The following is a 15,631-nucleotide window of genomic DNA, read 5'->3' as shown; positions in this document are numbered from 1 at the left end:
TCTCAGTGGAGAGAGATGCAGCTTCATAAGCTCAGTTTGGTATGTCTTAATGCATAGTGCTTGGTGTACAGTGACTCTGTCCTTGGATAGTCTTATGGTTTATGATAAATCTACCAGATACTCAATAAAGACCATGAGGAAATTCAGAAGAGAAAGAAAAAGATCCCTCTCGCTCAGATAATTTTTGCTGATGTTTTAATTTATTCTTTGCCCTCTAATTAAGATCTGCAGTTAAATTAAAATTATTTAGCTCTTTAAAATGTTATTGTTTGGTTTTGTGACAGTCATGCAGTGTAATCCTGTCTGGCCTGAAATACTGTGTAGACCAGTGTGGGGCATCAGATGCTAGCGTTCCTCCTCCTGTGCTCGTCAAGTACTGAGACTGCACGTAGTACCAGCACATCCATCCTTATATCATTTTGAGTGGCTGTAAAGTCTGTCCCATCTGCCTTGTAACCCAGTGTTTGTACCTAAAACATTCCTGAGGAGAAATGATTTGAAGTTGGCTTACTTTCTAAAATAGTAAGATCGTCCTGTTCAGAGCAGTGCCTGCTCAGAGCAGGTCTTTCCATAGCTGGCATAGCTGGGCACGCTTTGAGCCCCATTCTTTTTTTTTTTTTTTTTTGGTTTCTCAAGACAGGGTTTCTCTGTAGCTTTGGAGCCTGTCCTGGATCTCGCTCTGTAGCCCAGACTGGCCTCAAACTCACAGAGATCCACCTGCCTCTGCCTCCTGAGTGCTGGGATTACAGGCGTGCACCACCACCGCCCAGCGAGCCCTATTTTTAAGAACTGGCTGGTTTGGTAGATGGGTAATTGTCTCATGACTTAGGTTTGCTTTCCTTCTATCTTCCTATAAGGTTAGCAGTTTTTTGTTTTGTTTTGTTTTGTTTTGTTTTGTTTTATGAAATCATGAATTTTTATCTATATATCTGCTTAGATTTTTGTGACTTTTTTGTTATTTTGATTTTTATTATATAGCAGAAATCTAAAGTTAAAGCAAATGCTTTATTATTCAGGAATTGAGACCATATGCAGAAGTAGCAATTTAAAAATTTTTAAAAAGACTTGGTTGTAAACTGTCACATAGTAGATTTACCAAAAAAAAAAAAAAAACATAAAAAAGACCAAATTAAATATTAGAAAATAGAGGAGTCTCTCCCTCAAACTGAAGGAGTCTTCTTTAATAGCTTTCAATGTAGCTCACTGGCAATCATAAAAAATTCAAGAAGTTCATTCATGTTGTACAAGCCCTAAAAGGAAAAAACTGAGGGAACGCATTGATACTTTTCACAGCTTCATTGTAAAGTTCAAGATCAAAGCAAACACAGTCTTCCGTAAACTGGACATAAGATGCATACATTATGGTTGCCTTGGCTGTGACTTTTCCAATTACTTCCACAATTCCAGAGATTTCTTCATCAGGTGGCTCCATCAATTCAATGGTTCCATTTTCTCCTTCTCCGTCTGAAAGAATAAACATTTTTCCAGTGGGATGAATCTTTTCCAGCTTCCCCACATAGCACACGGATCAGTGGATGAACATAGCACACGGATCAGTGGATGAACTGCGCTGGCCTTGATGCTTGGGAAGTTCCATTATGTCCACCATGATCGTGCTGCCAACACTCCAGATTTTTGTGACTTTCTTAGCTCTTAATGAAATAGGAATTAACAGTGACAATTTGTCTCTGTGTTATTTAGCCATGATGGTTAAAATGAAATTTTAAATGCTAGGTGTATCAGTCTGTTTTTGTGTCCCATTTATCTCTTTTAAGATTGGAAGGTAATTTCCAGGTTGTTGGTTAACTGTCAGGGATAGCTCAGTAGCCATGTAGGAAAAAGGACATTTGGAATGTTAAGTCATTTCTCACTTCAAAGTTAATTATAAAAGCTGGACTTGGTATGCTCCTATAGTCCTCAGCACTGGGACCCTGAGACAGGAAGATTACTTGAGCTCAGGAGTTCAGCAGGAGACCCTGTCTCCAAAAAAGTACTTAGAATAGTTTTTTTGTTTTGTTTTGTTTTGTTTTAATTAACTCCTACGAGTTGGACATTGAAAACAGAATCTAAAGAAGCAGAAGCAAGAGGAGCCCGGCCCAGAAGCATGGACTTGCAGTCACCTAGGCTAGCATGAGCTACATGAGTTCAGGGCAATTCTGGACTGTTATTGAGACCCTGTCTCAGAATAATAATTAGCAAGAATAGCCAGGAGGCTGTGGCGCACACCTTTAAACCCAGCACTGGGAGGCAGAGCCAGCCAGATCTCTGGGAGTTCAAGGCCAGCCTGGTCTACAGAGCGAGATCCAGGACAGGCACCAAAACTACACAGAGAAACCCTGTCTTGAAAAAAAAAAAAAAAAGAATTAGGAAAAATAAGTAAAAAGAGGGCTGGGGACAGGCATTGACAGATTCTTCCCTAATTGAGGGCTGCAGGTCCGGTTCCCAGCCCTCCTGCAGGACCTTTGTCTTCTAAGGCAAATTAGAATCACAGTGTGGTGCAGACTTACCCTGCCTTGTGATGTGGTGGTAACCTGTCACTGTGCTCCCTATTTTCCAGAACTCCAAACATCCCACATTTCCCAGCCTCTCCTCAGAATGTGAGGAGGTCCCTTGATAGAACAGCCAGATGATGGACAGTAGCATGCATGAGGAAGAGGGAGGCTTTGCAGGCCTTTTTCTGAGTGTAAAGGTAGCTTTTGGACCCTCTAAGCGAACAGCTGAAATAAAACCTTTATTTGGGTGGGGTTGGGGTCAGGTTGAAACTTCCCCATAAAAAATAAGTCTGTTTAATAGATTCTTACAAATAAGTTTTGTTGAAGTTTCCTCACTCCTATGGAAATAATATCAGAAAATGATGCTTTCTTTGGCTTACTACCCCCACCCCCTACCTCCACACACACACACTGGTGCTTGACCACCCCCCACACACACATAGACACACGTACACACAAACCTTCATACACGAACATGCACACACACTGCTTGAATGCAGCAGTGACTTCAGTTGGCTTTGTGATCTGAAGGAGACTACAGATATGTGCGTGGCAGTTCATGTAACTTTTCCTCTTGCACAGGCAGCTATTTTCAACTTCATCCCAGGCTTTCCTTCAGAGTCAGAAAGTACGCAGCTTTTTCCGGTCATTATCCTCGGAGTCTCAACACAGCCTCCGTAAGTGCCCTCTGTTCCTCTGTGGAGATCTGGGAACTGTTTCTGTTTCATTTATTTATTAGTTGGTTTGTTTGTTGGTTGGTTTATTTATTTATTGTGTCTGTGTGTGTGTGTGTGTTTATGGGGTTTGTTTGTTGCTTGGTTTTTGTGTCTTACTGTGCCATCTTGTTGTTCAAACTTGAAGAATTTTAGTTAAAAGCTAAGGAATAGAGACATGCAGTTAAGAAATACTTGGCCTCTGTAGTGAACTTTACACTGCACTGTTAAAAATGATGCAGTGGAGGTCATACAACCAAGCAGACTGGCCACCAGGACATCCGCCCTTTAGTTCCCCGGCAGAACTGTTGGCCACACTGGTGTGCAGTGTTCCTTCCTCCTGAGTGCCATCCGGTGCTGGCAGTTCAGTCCCTTACTTAGCCTTACCCATCTCATGCAACTCTAGATAATAAGCATTTAAAAACCACCCTGTGCTAGACAGCGCCTGCTGTCCTTTCCTGTCCCTTCCCCACCTTCCTGTTGTTTTAGATAGGTTTTGTTTTGTTCATGAACTACTACTTAAAAAACACTGCTGGGTGGCCCACGCCTTTAATCCCAGCACTCAGGAGGCAGAGGCAGGTGGATCTTTGTAAGTTTGAGGCTAGCCTGGGCTACCGAGCAAGTTCCAGGACAGGCTCCAACGCTACACAAAGAATCTCTGTCTGGAAAACAAAAACAAAAAACCCCACTGCTGTTCACATAAACGCAACCTTACCTCAGGACCATTCTGGGGATAAATTGTATTTGTTAATTCTGTGATTTAAAAACAAAAAAAACCAGGTGTTAGTGAAAGTCTTTGAGCTTCCCTTGGCCCCCTTAGAGACTGTAGCTGCTTGAAAGCCCATCTCTTTCTAGAGCCTGCTGCTTGCTGTTCTGGTGCCTGTCCATAGCTGTCACTGCACTACCCTTATGCCCACAGCTGCTGAGTGCAGACCCAGCATCACCTGTTCGGGAAGTTTCACAGTCTGGCTTCCGTGTGTTGTTTTGCTTGCCTGTTGCAGTGTTCATCAATCCTGTCTTGTGTTCAGTTTTCTACAAATTTTCCTCAGCCTGACTTTTAAACAGATATTTTGCCAATAATGCTGATATGTCTCATAGATATTTTCTACTCACTTTAAGCACAGCCAATATTTTGAGGAACATTTTTTCTTTAAATCTTTCCTTTTGTTTTCAATTGTCATTTTCCTATACCTAAAGGAAAAAGAAAATGCATGCCTCCCCAGTTTGAGGAAAAGAGATGAAAAGTGTGGCTAACTGTTAAGCAGTGTGTTAGTTTTCAAGGTTTCACTCACTGCTGGGGCGGCATATGTATGCCTTAAATGTTTGGAACCTAGTTAGCAGTGAGGATCAAAAGTACCATTCTATGACTAGTTGACTGAAATAAGATGTACAACTGTGTGGCTCCATGGCTGAATTTATGTCTGAATAGTGGCAGTGCTTTTTAAAGTCATGGTTATTCCAGAGCTCTGTAGTCTTAACAGTCAACACTTCTCCCCAAGTCAAAGTGTGAGATTTTCTTAAGTAGTATCTATCAGTAGCACCTGGTTCATTCTAAAAAGGCGTTGAAACAAAGTTAAGCTTCTACCCCAGATTTATCACATGCCCAGGAGAGCTACCCACATGGGAAGTATGCATATACATAAGGCAAAGTCTCTTGAGGGCTTGGCAAGGTTTTAAATTCATGAGCAATGCTAAGGAGCCTGGCAGATTTTATCTGAAGATTGAACATGTAAAATACTGTTGAATGTACACATCTTGGATAGTGGGGAAACTTGTCATCAGTCTATACATGTGTGAGTTGTTTTGCTAAAGAATAACACAGTGTTGTCAGGGTTCACTTACACACCTAAAAACAAACAAACAAACAAAAAACAACAAAAAACCTCTACCTTTTGTTACCCTGGGGCAGAGAACAGTGTCCCATATGTTGATAGATAACTATTGAGCAAACAGTATTACACTCTTAAGTGACTTAAGTCTCCTTGTCTGGGATCCACTGCTGTCAGAATGTGTCCCGTGGGTCAGGGCTGACCCACAATCATTGCTCTGTAACAAAACAGAAATGTGGGGTGTTGTAGCAGTTCAGTATCACCACAGTGTTGTTACGAGGTTTTAAAAAGTAACAGTGTACAACAAACTGGAAGTCTTAAAAAGTTTAGACAGCAGATAGCAGAGGCACACTCTCCATTTGGTCCTTTGGTGAGTGAGCATCCTGGGACTGACAGGTGTGGATGGTTTGCTCCAGCCAAGTGGTGCCTGAGGGAGCAGCTTGCTCCAGGACTCCACTCAAACAGACCTGTGCACTCTTGAAGGTCCTATCTTGGAGAAAGGTTTTTCTCCAGTGACCCTTCACTCTCCTCTTCTTGGGGCAGAGGGATAGTCATTATACTTACTTTCTCTATCTCACCATTATAATTTTCCCAGAGTTAGTAGTATTGAATTATTTCCTGCAGATAACTTACAGTCCTCTCTGAAGACTTCTAAGATATTAGAACACTTAAAAGAAGACAGCTCAGAAGCTTCAAGTCAAGAAGAAGGTAATCGTAGACTCACTGGACTAAGTCTGCATACACTGACACAGGGTCAGAACAGAGTAAAGAGAGCCCAGTTACAGACAGGGGCCTTGGGATGTGTTAGTGGCATTACAGTACAGAGGGCAAAGAAGAGGTTGCTCACTCCATGGTTGGCACAATTGGCTTTCTATATGAAGTATGTATTAATCAGACCCCACCATTCGTTGTGCACAAAGCTTTGAAGGGAATAAGAACTCTTTGTAAAATGTAAAGTTTCAAGTTTCGTGTGTAAACCTGGGGAGAGAATGCTTTCTTTAATAAGGCAGATCCTGACCATACATTTGACTAATCTAAGCAAGAATTTAATATATGACCAAAGAGCCCAGATAATTTTAGAAGACAGTCCACAGATGAGATACTAGCGAGGATTTGACCGAAAGAAGACAATAGAAGGATCCTTGTATAGAAATCCGTGAAAAAGCCATCCTAACAGAAATGTGAGTAAAAGACAGATCTTAGGAATTTATGGGTGATGAACCCCTCAAGCTGAGAGGTGTATAGCCTCACAGGTAATTGAGAAATTGAAGGAAAAAGACAGACAGACAACAGTGCACATTCTTCAGGCCTGTGAGTCATTTTCAAGTCTGCTGCCACACACAGTGGCAGCGAGAGCGCAGTCATTACGGACAAGATGTAAATTGCCAACGTTTTTGCACAGAATTTGGCAAGATGCACTGAAGCTGGAGATCATGGCTGCTGCCTGCTGATTCTGCATCTCTGAAACTTGCCCATGTGCTGGCTGCAGCATGGTTTGTAGCCACAAATGCAGAGAGTTGCATGAGTGTTTCAGCTAAATAGTGATATGTGTGCTGGGCAGGAGTTAAAGGATATTTGTAGCATATTCAACACTCCACAGCCCCATATGAGTTTATGAGCGTACATACATGTGCAAGTAGTTAAAATGGAGCTTTCACTGGAGTGCTTCAACAATTAGAGATCGTTAACTTCTTTAAGGGGAGGAGTGGAGTGAAGGGTGACCCTCTGCCTTAGCTCACAAGTTGTTTCCTTTTTTAAGCAACTGGAGAGTGGTCTGGTACATGGATATATGTGTTTCTTACAGGCTTAAAAATATGGGCATCCTTTCTAAAATGGAAATAAAAAGTTTTACCTGAAGTAAATACAGGTAGAAGTAACATGCTCAAATTTGCATAATTTTGAGCAAGATTGGTATGCACATTTGAGGTAATTTGGTAGCATATTAGGTAACTGAAGATGTGTTAAGGTGTTTTCTGTAAGCTGGGTGTGGTGGTGCACACCTGTAGTCCAGCATCCAGGAGTGTGAGTCAGCCTGTACTGTGTAGTAGACCCTGTCTCACAGAAACAAGCACAAACTCCCCTTATGCTGGGAACTGGGTAGCAGTCCTCGGCAGGGACCACCACTGGTGAGCTGCTGCAGTTAAGAGAGCATATAGTGTCCTGAAATAATTGTGTTTTTTTCTGCCCTAGATGTGTTACAGCACACCGTAATTCACAAGAAACACGCTGGCAAGAGCCCTGCTGGGAAGTAGGTATCTTAATAAAGCGAGAATGCCTTTGTGCACCTTACACTAGCACATAGTTGAGCTTCTGGTGTGTTTTGAGATTTGTTCGGTTGTCTTGTCTGCTGTTCTCTTTAGTCTCCTTCCTTGCAGCCTTCTGGAGGAAGCTTTCTTGTGACAGCCGTCTTAGTTAATGTGTTTTGTTCTTCATCTTTCACCTCTTAAAGCCCAGTGTAATTGCCCTTGCGGCGTGCCTCAGATAGTCTGAGAGACTTGGAGCACCGTGACTTCATTTTTTTTCTGAGTTATAAATCACAGTCGTTGTGCATTTTCATTCTCTTCAGTTTTAAATTTTGTGACACCCCTTTCCAGTGTTCATTTTCGTCCCTTTTTGCTCCTTGTCCCTAAGCATCCACCTATAATGGCTTTCCTTTTAAATGAAAGCACTGTTTCCTGAAATATATCTGTGTATGGTAAGTGTAATGTGTGTGTGTGTGTGTGACTAGATATTGGACATAGGTACTCACAAATGCTGGTCAAGCCCTCTACCACTGAGCTACACTTAACCTTGAGTGCAGTTTGATTTTATCTGAAGGAAAAAAATGTAGTTTGCCTTCATTTTTAAAATTTTGTTATTGAATTTTTTCATCTGTTTTACATATCAACTACCATCTTCCCTCTCCCCCCCTCACACTCCCTCCCTCCGCCCGCCCCTGTCTGCTCCATCTGCTCTTCCTTCACCTCTGCTGTCCCCATTCAGAAAGGGACAGGCCCCCACGGGAGTCAGCAAAACATGTGCCTTCATTTTTTTAAGTCTTTTTTCTTGATAGTGATACTAGGTTGGCAGTTATTTGCTGTTAGCTTTTTGAGTCTATACTTGACTTTCTTCTGGTCATATAGTTTTCACATGTTGTGTACAAATCCCATCAGCCACCTCTGATCTCTGACAGATTACATAAAATCATTATGTGGTTTCAAGCTCACATAGCTACAATATTGCCCTGCTCACTCAAGCACCACAAGGCTTCCTGCTTCCTGTTTTGTAGATGGTCTTGGAGCTCCTTTGCTTACAGCCACCCTCGGGGGCTTCTCAAATCAAGGGTGTCAGTTAGCCTGTTCTTGGATCTGAAACCGACACCCTGTTGTTGAACCCATCTCTGCTGTTCTTTTGGGTTTTTCTCAGTTGTCTGTGATAGACTTTGTAGCTATTTTTACATTAATTCTGCTTCTGGAATCTGTAACTTATGTCTTGATTTTACAAAATTCCTAGCTTATGTCTTCAGATATTCCTTCTATTCTGTCCTCTTGAGCCATCTTGTAAAAGTCACTGAGGTCCTTATGAGTTGGGCTGTTCACACATCCTGCTTGTCTTTGATGTTTTTATGTTAGTTTTTTCTTCTCTTCTCAGTTTTCCTGTTCAGCTCCCCATCCACTGAACTCTTCACCCTGCTTTTGCAGTTGAAGACTTTACATTTGGTTTTTTCAGAGACTCTGTAGAATCCTCAGTCTTCTGTATTGATTAATAGTGTTCAACACCCAGTCTATCCCCAATAACTCCATTCTCTGGATGCTTGAGGCCTGCCTGATCCAGGCTGTGCAGTGTCTCTGTTGAGCTGACTGACAGTGGCGCAGGGATACCTCAGTCACACAGGCACTGATGGCAAGTAGATCTTGCTGATGAATTATAGATAGATGTCACTTACTTCAAGTGTACTCGGTTCCATTTGCCAGTATGCTGATAACGAGACACTCCACAAGCAGAAAGGAGAGGTTAGAGAAAGGCTCCTGTGTAGTTGGAGACCTTCTCTCCAGCCCCTCCCCCACCAAGCCCTGTTAGTCCAACAACCCATTTATAAAATAAACATACAGACGTTTATATTATTTAAACTGTTTGGCCATTAGCCCAGGCTTATCATTGTCTAGCTCTTACTCTTATATTTAACTCATTTTTATTAATTTATATTTTGCCATGTGGCTCATGGCTTACCAGTACCTTACATCTTTCTTGTCATGGCGGCAGCTGGCGATGTCTCCCCCCCCCCCCCCCCCTGCCCAGCCTTCCACTTCCTACAATTCTCCTCCTCCTTGTCCCGCCTACCCTATCCTTCCTGCCTGGCTACTGGCCAATCAGCACTTTATTCATTTTAACCAATCAGAGCAACACATTTAACATACAGATCATCCCACAGGATTCCTGTAGCTTTTTCCTTGAGGTGACAGAGTAGGTTGAGTTAGGGGACTTGACACTGTCATTGTCTTTCCTTGTGTTAGCAGTGTTGGTACGAGCTGTTCTCCGTTGGATGGGCTTACCTTGCAGTATGTGGAACAGAATGGAACTGTGGATTGGAGGAACCAAGGCTGTGCCACCATCCAGCACCCAGAGCACTGTGTGACCTCGGCTGACCAAGTATGTGTTAGGGTGGCTTTAATGACATTTGGCTAAAGCATTGCTGTTCTCTATTTCCTAAGGAATGAGTGCTGTGAGCCTTGGTCAGGTGGCTTCTCTGGTAAGAAGTAAGGAAATGTTTCCATGTGAGGCTTTATACGTATATGTAATTGAATTCCTGAGGTCTGAAAAGGTGGATCTAGATAACTGACTGTTTGTGAAAGACTACCACAATTTACTAAGACACTTCAAGTCTTTATTCTAGTTCTAGGGGTTCATGAAATTGTTCTAGTTTATTATTACTGTCATTATTATGATGATTATCATCATCATCATCATTTTGGTCTCTAAAGGATTATTCACCTGTTAAATCACTATCTTGATACAATGATAGGAATTTTCAAACTGACCTTTCCTTGTAGTGTTTAGGCAGGTTTACCCACTTTCTTGCATATGATAAGTGAATGTTTGCTTCCTTATGATCTGCTGTGATGAGAGGAGAATGGTGGTGATGCATTTAGTATAACATACCACCACATGCTGGGGCAGGAACTCCCACGTTGCTAGTGTATTCTATCTGGAAGATTGATTTGTGAGCTTTATTATGTTTCTGACCAATACACAGATCCATATCTCTTTTTATGGACAAAAGCATATTTTGAGAAATTTTAAGTTATCACTGTCATAATTAATGGTCTCCTTGTTAAAGCCACCTGATTCTTCTTTCCCTCTATTCCAATGTCTGTGGCTTCTCTTAAGTGTGACAGATATGTCAGTTTTATTGACCTGAGCTACATGTGAAGACCCATAGCAAATACCGGTCACTTGATCATAGTCTATTTGAGGCAGTAGTCTCCCTTGTCCACAGAGGTAATGTTTCCAGAACTCAGTAGAGTGCCTGAAAACCCTATATCTTCCCATACATAAATGTACAGCTATGATAAACTTTACAAGTGGGCCTAGTACAAGTAACATTATAAAATAAGTTGTAGCAGTAGAGTATCATGATTTATGTGGTTATGTTTATGTGCTTAGTTGCTCTAGGCCAGCAGTGAATGTGGCATAGATGTGCTAAACAAGGGATGCTTGTGTCCCAGGAGGGTGGAACAGAGTGAGATTTCACCATGCTGCTCAGAGCAGGAGTATAAGACAGGGCATGTTCATCTGGAAGTATGCTTTTGACTGCTTGACTTTGGGAAGTCAAGGTGCAACTAAGGAGACCTGCAGTCAGGTAAAGGATAGTCGAGATCTGTTTTAGAACAATTTTCTCATGATCAATGTTGAGTACTTGTCATAGAATTGTACATTTTATTTAGTGCTTCTGTAGGTAACTTCAGAAGTGAGCTGGAAATCAAAATGTGTTAGTTTGTGAGGGAGAATGGTCTTCGTTGTGTTTGGTACTAGAATAAGCATACCTACAGCAATGTGTGGTGTAGCTGAGGTCTTTTTTTTTTATTTCTACTAGCACTCTGCTGAAAAACGGAGCTTATCTTCAGTAAATAAGAAGAAAGGGAAGCCGCAAATAGAAAAGTAGGTTCAATTTAACGTTTCCAGCAATACAAATTAGGAAAGAGAAGCATTCAGTATCTGGTTATGGATGCATTTAGTGTATATATGTGTGTATATGTGTGTGTGTGTGTGTGTGTGTGTGTGTGTGTGTGTGTGTGTGTGCAGTATATTCCATTGATTTTTATTTAGTTTTGAGATTAACATTTGTAGTTGAAATTATCTCCATGCACATGATGGAAGGAAAGCTTCTATCAAAGAATGTGTTTGTGTGGAGGGGCAGAGCTCTCAGAAGCACTGAATGGTGGCACTTTAGGTTTTTCATAGTTTGTTTTTAATGATACAAATATCTGGAGGATTTTAGTAATACTGTATTTAATGTTTTTGATAGAGGGCCTTACAAGTTTTGATATTCTATATACATATATATATATATATCGATTTGGTTTAGGGAGAAAATTAAGAAAACGGAGAACAGATTGAGCAGTAGAATAAATGGTGTTAGACTCTCTGCTCCTCAGCACGCTCATGGCAGTCCTGGGAAAGGTAAGGAAGGCTTCCTCTCCAGTGTCCTCTCTACATCTGCAGTGTGACATCTTAGTGGACCCTGAGCTGTCGTCAGGCGTTGTTAGATCTTCCTGAAGGTAAAGCAATGATTTAGAAGTCGTGTTAGCATTAACCAGTCTACTGCAGAGCTGGCGGCTGGTTCTGACATTGTGGTAGTCATCTCTCAGCATTGGGGACACCCTCAGGGAAATCTAGATAAACTCTTGCAGAGTCAATTTTAGAATGTTCCTGACATCTTTATAGTTGATGACTTATGGAGATTTGTTGGACTAGGTTTAGTTTCCTCTTACCAACCATCTTTAAGGTAGAGACTTGAAGTCCCTCTGTTTAGGGTTAAGGTTCATCTGATGGAAAAGCCCTCTTTTTCTAGTTCATCAGTTGCTTCTTGTGTTTTATTTGCCCATAGTATTAATTGTAAAGATAGAAAAAGAGGAAGAAGCCACAGACCTCTAGGAAAATATTCTAGTGTGTGCGCCTGACAGTAGCTGATTCCACAAATGGTTGATTTGGGTTTTTTTGTTTGTTTGTTTGTTTGTTTTTTAAAATCTTACTGTCCTGGCAGCATATTAATTTGTAATAGAACAAAAGTAACAAGAATATTTCTAAATTAGGATATGTTTTCAATTAGGTGATCATAGAGACAGACTAAATAGTATAGGAAGAAAAATTAATGTATTTTGAATCTCAGATCATACCAGTTTATTGTATTGGCTAAATTGGGAGTGACTTCACTTTTCTATTCCTGTGATAAAACACCATGACCAAGGCAACTTAAAAAGTATTTTATTTAGGGCATGCAGTTTCAAAGGGTGAGTTGTAACCACAATAGCAGGGAGGAGCATGGCGGCAGGTGGGCGGGCAGGCGGGCGGGCATGGTGCTGAGGAAGTAGCTGAGAGTCTACATCCTGATCCACAAGCAGAGGCAGAAAGAGCTAACTTGAAGTGGTATAGACTTTTTGAAACTTGAAAGCCTACCTCCCATGACACTCCTCCTCCAACAAGGCCACACTTAATTGTTCCCAGACAGTTCCACTAACTGGGGACCAGGCATTCAAACGTATGAGCCTATGGGGGCCGTTCTCATTCAGACCTCCATAAGGGAGAAGATGACCTGGAAAGTCGCATCCTGCCTGTGTAAGGATGTGGTCCAGGAGCATGTGGTGGCGGCACTTTGATATCTGCTGTTCCAGATGGTGAGCAAAAGGTCTGACTGCTGGCGGCTGACTGGAAATCACTCCTGTCAGGACTTTCTGTCTCTGTCCCCGGCTTTTTTTCCATATTGCTTCCATGTTTGTTTTCAAAGAACATGTTTAGTTGAGGTACTCTGTGGGGCAAGTCCCGTGTGCACCACCATTTACGAGGTCCCCCTCTGGTTTCCCGCACTTCTGGAACTCGGGCTCACCCAGGTGCTGCAGTGCAGCTGTTATCTTTTTTCGGCCCAGATATCCAGAATGCATCTCCTGGACTTTAGTCAGAGCTATTCCTGGGTTTGTTCTGTGTCCCTTGTTTCTTAGATATGTAGCCTCTCAAGTTGTATCATTGTTGTGTATAATAAGCCAGGAATAACGTCTTCCTCACCTAATTGGAAATCACATGGAACAGTCTGTGAAAAGACTTGGGTGCTCACTGACTGAAGAGATGCTCAATAAGTTACTTGCTCCTTGTGCTACTAAGTTAGAAGAAAATACACATTTTTAAGTTATTACAAGCCTTGAAGCATCCCAAACTCCAATTCCTTTCCCCTTTATCTCTAATTTTCAAGTTTTATGATAATCAGGCTTTTTGAGTAAGTCAAACCTTGTCCTATTTGGGGGTTGTTTTGGGTTTGTTTGTCTGTTTCCCCAGTATGTTTGTGTAACTATATACAGATAGGTGTAATTGACTCACATATTTATTAGTCAGGACTGTGAATAAAGTATGCTCTGAGCATCCTGTCTCATTGATGTCTTTATGTAATTCAGATGCATGACAACCCCAACCTAAGAAAACAAATCTGTTTATTTTCCTCTGAAGCATTAAAGTTCCAGGAAAGAACAGCCTTTATGAATTCAATAAACTAGAAAGAATTGTTTTCTTCCCATATGGAGCAGCTGCTATAGTGAGATGCAGATAGGGTGTGACAGCTGAGAGAATGGGTCCTTCTGATTAGTGCATTGTTCGGCTTTAAACAGTGTAGTCCATCTAAGATGGGGATCATTTACTTTTAATTTTTAAAATTTTATTTTAAATTTTAATTTCTCCTTTGACTGACTGTATATTCATGCATCTCAGAAACAGGAAAAGGAACAAGATAAAGATTTCTCACTGCTCCCTTCTATGTTTTCTGCTTCCAAGAAATAGCCTGTGCTATTAGTCATCTCTGTTGGCAGTGTATTTTCTTTGAAAACTTGGCTGTCTCAGTGGTAGCGATGGTAGTAGCACACTTCTGAAATCCCAGGGCTTTATAGGCTGAAGCACAAATATTATCAATTCAAGGCCAGACTAGACTACTCAGTAAAATCATGTCCTTAAAAAAAAAAAAAAAAAAATCCCTTTATAACTCTGTTCTAAGGGATAGATCATTACCACACAGAGACCATTAAGAACCTATGCTTTGAGGGCTGGACAGATGGCTCAGTGGTTAGGAACACTGGATGCACAGTCATGAAGATTCAAGTTCTTATTGCAGCACCCACAAATGAACTGGATATGATCTTGCAGGAGCCTTTAACCCAGGAAATGGGGGGCAGGAGCAGGGGCAGCTGCTGAGGCTTCTAGCTTCCAGCCTCACAGAAAACCCAAGCCCTCAGACCAGGGAGAGACTACATTTCGGGGACATAGGTGGACAGTGATAGAAGACACATGCGCCCTCCTGGACTCTGTACGTGTGCAAGGGTACATGCCCTTACACATACACATGCACACAGACATAGTTGCTTATATGGATTTGTACAGTAAATGTGTTGGATTCTGACTATGTAACAAAAGCTATATTAGCAGTGGGGTTTACAGAAGTGAAATTTACAGTCTGGGTTGGTGTATGAGTGACTCATACTGGACACAAGAGTATTCTGTCCTAGTATGCCCACAGCAAATGTCACTAATGCACACTTGCCCGTACTGCAGTCACCCCTACCTTGTCTTGGCATAGGAATGGCCTCTGGGTAGAAGTTAAGGGGCTGCCTAGTCTGCTAGATGAGAAGCATGCTGTTGTTTTAAATACTCTGGCATAGCTAGTTTTAACAGAACACATATTATGATATACCACCTACTCTTGGAGGATTTCTTTAGCAAGCTCTGGGAGATAGACTCTGTAGACTTAGAACATAGCTCAAAGTGGTGATATTGGACTGTCCCTATCAGAAACCAATTCTGATTAAGTTAGTAAAATTGACTTGTTCTATGCCTTTGTTTTAAATTATCAGCTACTTAATAATGAATTTTAACATAGATCAAAGACAAATTTTTAATGGTTCCGTTCGAAAATTAATATAACTGTTTAACATAACTTTAGAGCTGTTGTTTTTAGATATGAATTTGGACATTGGATCTGGACATGACACATGTGGAGAAACATCTTCAGAGAGTTACAGTTCTCCGTCTAGTCCACGACATGATGGAAGAGAAAGTTTTGAAAGTGAAGAAGAAAAGGACAGAGGTTTGCTTTTAGCAGAGGGATAGAAAGAGGTGGGGGCAGATGAAACTGTTATCTCTTAAACAACCTGCTGTTGACTTAAAATTTGTTATTGAAGGTATTAAAGACCATTCACTGAATGTGAAGTCAATAGACAGGGAAAAGGGTTGAACAAAACAGGGTTGTCTTGTGGGTGGGGACCGGCATAGTCCGCACAGCGGCTGCTCAGCTCACGTAGGAAGGGTATTGTGGGGTAGTGTTGGGGGGGCTCCACACTACATCTCTCTAGTGATGTCTGTGTTA

General features: G+C 41.5%; 1 protein-coding gene across 8 annotated transcripts in view; it reads left to right on the top strand.

Moving 5' to 3' along the window:
- The window catches only part of Zcchc2 (zinc finger CCHC-type containing 2), a 51,472-nt gene that overhangs the window by 25,824 nt on the left and 10,017 nt on the right, over positions 1-15,631 (top strand). For 3 of the 8 annotated variants that reach the window (XR_004946167.1, XR_004946164.1, XM_036202019.1), the window contains 7 exons: positions 3,075-3,169; positions 5,659-5,742; positions 7,225-7,282; positions 9,528-9,663; positions 11,108-11,172; positions 11,600-11,694; positions 15,209-15,352. Coding sequence is in view for 3 of the 8 variants with exons in the window: in XM_036202019.1 (XP_036057912.1) it covers positions 3,075-3,169; positions 5,659-5,742; positions 7,225-7,282; positions 9,528-9,663; positions 11,108-11,172; positions 11,600-11,694; positions 15,209-15,352 (677 nt within the window). In the remaining 5 variants the exon portion in view is untranslated. The remainder of the gene's footprint in view (positions 1-3,074; positions 3,170-5,658; positions 5,743-7,224; positions 7,283-9,527; positions 9,664-11,107; positions 11,173-11,599; positions 11,695-15,208; positions 15,353-15,631) is intronic. The other 5 variants (XR_004946166.1, XM_036202020.1, XR_004946165.1 and 2 more) reach the window with 4 other exon arrangements.

This window comes from Onychomys torridus, chromosome 11, assembly GCF_903995425.1.
Source record: "Onychomys torridus chromosome 11, mOncTor1.1, whole genome shotgun sequence".
Taxonomy (NCBI): Eukaryota; Metazoa; Chordata; class Mammalia; order Rodentia; family Cricetidae; genus Onychomys; species Onychomys torridus.
This window is presented reverse-complemented; position numbering and strand designations above follow the sequence as displayed.